This window comes from Chiloscyllium plagiosum, chromosome 5 (genome assembly GCF_004010195.1).
Source record: "Chiloscyllium plagiosum isolate BGI_BamShark_2017 chromosome 5, ASM401019v2, whole genome shotgun sequence".
Taxonomy (NCBI): domain Eukaryota; kingdom Metazoa; phylum Chordata; class Chondrichthyes; order Orectolobiformes; family Hemiscylliidae; genus Chiloscyllium; species Chiloscyllium plagiosum.
The window spans coordinates 78637595-78643567 of record NC_057714.1 but is presented as its reverse complement, the minus strand read 5'-3'; the positions used below and the strand labels follow the sequence as shown (position 1 = coordinate 78643567).

At 38.9% G+C, this 5973-nt stretch overlaps 1 protein-coding gene across 3 annotated transcripts in view; it reads right to left on the bottom strand.

The window, feature by feature from the left end:
- spag6 (sperm associated antigen 6) overlaps nucleotides 1-3974 on the bottom strand; it is a 206000-nt gene extending 202026 nt beyond the window's left edge. For 2 of the 3 annotated variants that reach the window (XM_043690438.1, XM_043690439.1), the window contains exons 1-2: nucleotides 3855-3974; nucleotides 1124-1219 (exon numbers count right to left, since the gene is read on the bottom strand). In XM_043690438.1, the coding sequence (XP_043546373.1) occupies nucleotides 1124-1219; nucleotides 3855-3879 (121 nt within the window). In that variant the 5' untranslated portion in view covers nucleotides 3880-3974. Of the gene's footprint in view, nucleotides 1-1123; nucleotides 1220-1863; nucleotides 2078-3854 lie in introns of those variants that run through there. The other variant, XM_043690437.1, reaches the window with a different exon arrangement.
- Between the last annotated feature and the right edge of the window lie 1999 nt (nucleotides 3975-5973).

Here is a 5973-nt window from a genome sequence, read left to right as displayed (position 1 = left end):
TCAGAGTTCAGCAATTTTCGAAGACCACTGTCCGCAAGTACCAAAGCACCCTCAACTTCAATTAATCTCTCCCCTTTTTAAACAGCAACACAGAGATTGAAGCTTCTGTGTTCCGTGATGAAGTTGCGCAATTACACTTAAAAATTATACATTATTTACATGTTTTTTAAGAAATAGTAGTCTTAATTAGTTTAACAAGTCCCCCAGACTCAACCATTGCTAAGAGGGTATGGAGGTGCTGGGCCTCCTCCACCGCTGCTCCCTCACCACCAGATGCCTGGAGGAAGAACGCCTCATCTTCTGCCTCGGAACACTTCAACCCCAGGGCATCAATGTGGATTTTAACAGTTTCCTCATTTCCCCTTCCCCCACCTCATCCTAGCTTCTAACCTCCAGCAACTCGATCCCTGACCTGTCCGGACTTGTCCGACCTGCCCAGCTCGTTTTCCACCTATCCACTCCACCCTCTCCTCCCTGACCTATCACCTTCATCTCCTTCCCCACTGACCTATTGTACTCTATGCCACTCTCTCCCACCCCCACCCTCCTCTAGCTTATCTCTCCATGCTTCAGGCTCTCTGCCTTTATTCCTGATGAAGGGCTTTTGCCCGAAACGTCGATTTTGCCTGTCCTCGGATGCTGCCTGAATTGCTGTGCTCTTCCAGCACCACTAATCCAGAATATGTATAAGTACGGCCAAGTGACCTGTATAAAGGGGATGTGTTTAGTTTGTTCAGGGCCTCACTTTGACTCGACTTCGCAAGCCTGTGAAGAAGGTCAAAAGGGGTCACCTAGTTGTACGAGCTTTAATAAACTTTAACTGTTTGCAGAAGTTAGTGTGTGTGAATTGCACCTCCTGTGCGAAACCTCGGGAAAAGAACCTAACAACTCCTGGACTTCAGTAAAGCACATGCATGTCTGCCTACTCAAAATATTTGAATCTAAAATGTTACAAAACCATATGTTTAAACTTTTAATACTTGCTCATAGTGCTACAGCTTTTATGGTATTGAATGGAAACTAATGGTCACTTCCTATTTTCACTAAGATCAGCAGTCTATGTACTTTTTACACAATGCAAATTTACCACTGAATGCTGAGCACAAAGTTGGTTACATTTTACCTGCATTCTGGAGAGTTTCAATATTTTGTGGCCTTGTTGCAAGTTCTGCAATTGTTTGTACAAATTGTGCTCTAGCCTTCTGGTACTGCTCAAAAACTGTTGGGGCAGAATTAAAATTGAATAAATTCTTCAAGCACAAGAATTCACACATGTTATGATACAACAACAGTCTTAATAGCACACACAATATTAGCTGTAGTTCTCTTGCTTTTGTATCTGAAAGGTAATGTGTTCCTGTCTGGTCCCAGAGATTTGGACACAAACCTAGGCTAATACTCGTGTGCAGGCCTGAAAGACTGTTTCACTGTTGTAAAAGTGCTGTCTTTCAGATGAGCTGTTAAATACAAGGTCTTGCCTCCCCAGTTGAGGTCCATAAAAGATTCCATGGGCTGTTCGAATAACTGGGGAATTCTCTGGTCAACATTTACATCTCATTATCATACTACTAACTGTGGGAAATTGCTGCGCAGTTCCCTCCATTCACACAATGATTACAATTACCTAGATTTTAAAAATCTAATAGGTAAATCAATTTCAAACACTCTGAGCTGGTGAAGAGTATTATGCAAGTCTCTGCTTTATCTTATACAAGTAGTCGGTGCTTAATTACAACATCAGAAAAAATAAGTAACTTTGCGTATACCCCCGCCCATCAAAGACAATAGCTTTCACCAAATCCATTTCCAAGAGTAGTCTTCAAAATAAGTCAATAATATTTAGAATTTCTGAAAGATTGTTACCTTGTAAAGCTAGTCTTTGAGTCATTGTGCCCGTACTAATGTAGATATCTAATGGATGAGAGCTATTGCGGACTCAGACATCTGCAGCTACTGCCACCACTGTTTCGCTCTATGTGTGTCCAAGACAACCAGTGAATTGTGCTGTGCTGCGGTTACCACGGCGACGAACCGGAAGGGGATACTCATCAAATCTTGGCCGAGGTCGCCACTTTATGATTGTGAGCTGAAGCGCGTGAGCGGACCAAGTGGCAGAGCATGGGCTCTTGTTTCATTATTTATTCCTGTTACTTTGTTCGCAAGTGTTCAGGGTGTGAGTTTGCAACTTGACGATCTCAAGCCCCTCCCGCTCCCCCCAAGCACACTCCGTTTTTGTTACTGACCCTGACTGACATGCACTGCTTTTTTTAACGAATTGTTCGCATTATCCTGCGTGGAGTAGCAGCAGCAGCAACCAACCTAGGCTTTGTTACTGTGTAATCTGCCTATGCTCCCGATTCGACCACACAATGCAACATTTTCAGATGAAAAGAAATGATTGGCCGTTCCGTGCAATTTTCTCTAGTCAGTTTTCACTCGGACGTACACTAGGAATGCAGTTGATTGCACAATCAAGCTTGATCTCTTGGGGCGGGAAACATTTATATGAAGAACACAGAATAAAATGCGAATTCAGTAGTTTGAACGGTACAACATTCATATCTTGAAGGTTAAAGCGGAAATAGTTGAAGTGATAGCAAACACAAACGGTAGCTGTGTCTCAGGATTTTTCTGATCGTTCTGAATACAAACCCCTTTGCTCCACATAAAGTGGTTAGCAGCTGGTGTTTGGACTTGATTACACACTATAGCGAAAAACAGTTTATATAGTCAACATAAAGCAACAAATAAATCTTGACTGGCAACCCTGTCCAGGCACGTCATTTTAGCTGTTTGCTCGTGCAGGAATATGTTAAAAAAATACAAAATTGACGATCATAACTTTTTTTCAGCGCAAACCTGTTTGTTATTTAATGTATGTAACTGTGAAAAAATAGTTCGGCGAGACCAATCCATATTCGCAATATTACATCCATGTATTCCAAAGTTCAATTTTTTACCATTTGGAAAGTGCTAATATGAAAAATAGCAATTGAAAATATAGTACAACAAAGAACTATCTATGGATGCTGGAAATATTAAATAGAAAAAGCGTTGAAGAAACAGCGTTTACCTTTCGGGCACACTGACTCAAAACGTTAACTTAAATGATAAACTGTGTCGATCTAACTCGTGTCTGTATTTTAACAGCTAATCGCATCTATTACTACTCAGAAGATATACAATCTATTTTACATGTATGTCAATTGCAATCTTTTTTAATAAATGTGTATTTTGTAAAATTTACAAAGCTTATTTGAACGTATCGGCTCATATCCAGCTTTTTTATTATTTGTTTTGTTATCTGATTTCAATAACGTTCTTATGTTTCGACTACATCCACTCACATTTTAAAAGCATTTATTTTGGTAGGTAAAGGTCGCCTCCGTTGTCCATTGTTTCAAAAAAGAAACATTTTCTGAGATTCAACAAATCAAGTGATTTGTTATTAAATGTATTGTTCAATTCCTTGGCATTCTGCATTTGTGTTGACTTCGAATCTCGCAATCACATTTTTTAGAACTTGAAACGATACTGTAATTAAAATATAGTATAAATGATTTAAGCTAAAAATTTAAAGTTGCATCGTTTGCCAAACTTTGTGAATTCTCTGCAATGTTCAGGATGGTTGTATTGAATGTAAAACAAGTGTTCTCTACAGCTGTATTTGGCTCCCATACAGATGACGCAAGCGCAAATCAAGGCGTACACTGTGCGCTGTTGCTCGCTCCGTAAGGAGCCATTAAGTTTAGTTTCTCTTTTTTGGTGATCGATGAAACAATTATCACATTTTACCAAACAGGTCAAAGTAAATCAATAACAAACGACGCAAAAATACTTGAAAATGCACTTGCCTTTAAAATGTGAGGACCACCGCATGATATACTGGTGTGAGTAGCCATGTTTCCCAAATGCTGAATGAGGAAAGTGAAACTGTAAAGCCAGTTTAGTAATTCTGGCCGCCCGAGATCGGAGTTAATCTGTTACAGGGGTAATTACGCATCAATCAACATCTCAAGGCCCGCCTCTATTATTCAGACGTCACAGTCTTGGGCTGTTGCAGTGCATCTCATTGACCCGGTGTTAGGCTGTCAATCAGGAGCTTTTGGCGTCATGAAATGGCTGTTAAAGGATGTCCGAAGTAATTTATAAAATGAGGACGGCGCATTCTGCAAATGTATCCCTGAGAATTCAATTTACGCGTTAGTAAATGTTCTATAATACAAACATAAAATTCCATTTATTTTAAAGATCACAAGTGGCTATTTTAGTTGCGAGGTAGGGTTACACCCGAAACGTTGACTTCTCCACTTCCTGATGCTCCCTGGCTGGCTGTTCTTTCAAGCCTGTCTACCTTAGATTCCAGCATCTGCAGTTTTTTTAAAATTAACTAGCAATTTCGAATTTGTCTTTTTTGTGAATGATCAATTCATTGACAGAACGCCGGCGCTGCATTACCAAAAACCTTTCTAATTTTATCAAGGACAATTAAACAACGTATTTGTCATAAATACATTTTATATTTATATTAGTGTTGAGAATGAACGCTTAGACGTTGACGAGTTTTGAATACTTTTGAAGTTGCTGAGTGCTTAATTACAATTTTTCACATGTTCGGTTAGATACTGTTGCCCCATATGATCACAGTCTGCTTTGAGAGATTGCTTTGCAAAGGTATATGAGTGTATTACAACAGTACTCACAAGTACCCAACCTTATTAAACTGGAGAGACCTTAGCGAGAATCTCCTTAATTATGATCTAATTTTAGACGTCCGAATAGGGAGGAGGGGGTTAGTCGTAGCAACTAGCACGTACCCTCAAAATTTTATACAAGTTGGACCTGTATCATATCCTACCAAGGAACGGCAAATGTAAACACGTGATCTTCGTCTGGGTATTCTGTAGTCAAGTTATTGAATCATAAACCACTTCCATGTCGCCAATAGAATTATTCTTGGATACAACTCATTAGATCTGTTGTTTTTCTCCTGCAGAGATTTACGGACTGTTATATTTGTGAATAGTTTCCCCAAAAGAAATATTTTGTAGTTCAGTACTATTGCCAGTATCTGTGTATTCCTTTAAAATAAATCTTCGAAAGAATATTTTGAAATTATTTGAAACTAGTAAATAATTCTCACTCAATTCAAAATAAATGAAAAGTCTCTATATTGTCAAAATCCGGATTTAACAGACAGAATAGTTCACTTTTCGTATGCATTGAAAATACAGTATTGATATTACGACAGTAAATATGACGTCTTTTCTTTTCCAAAATCTAAAGGGATGCCTAGCACGTAAGACGCTGTGACTGCTGCGTGGACATTTGCAATCCGATTATTTAACCTCAAGAAAATCACCTCCCACGAAAAATAAAATTACTCGAAAAAGTTATTTTCGTAACTTCGTATAGTTTAGTGACGATATATCTGATTATGTTTATTTTGTCATATTTTGCATTTTATATATCAGGTTAACTTACATAGAACTGCTAGGTTATAAAAATTCTCCTGGTAAATGACATTTCAATCGGCTCAAGGTGAGACTTTGACGACATTCCTGTGATGACTCCAGTTGGTCCCAGCACTGGAGGGTGGGGGGTCGCGGTGTAGCGAGGGGGAAACAAGTCAAGGAAACTGCGCATGTGCAGGCATTGGACCAATATGAAATGGACCGCCTATTGAAACACAATACATAGAACATGAAGTGTAATTGGAATTAAATTTTCTTTATCACTTCGTGCATTCAAATAGCAGAGTGTTTTCATCATATCTTTTACACACACATTAAACCTCTGTTCTAGTAATAGTTACACGAGAAAAAAAAATCCAGGAACTGCGGAATCGATGTGGGTTGAGTAAATAGCTGCTGGGAAGATAAAGGACTGCATATGGTTTCTGTGTTCGAACGGACATTTCTTTGACTGATATATTTTGATTTGTTTTAGCTTCAAAGAAATTAGTCAAGTGGA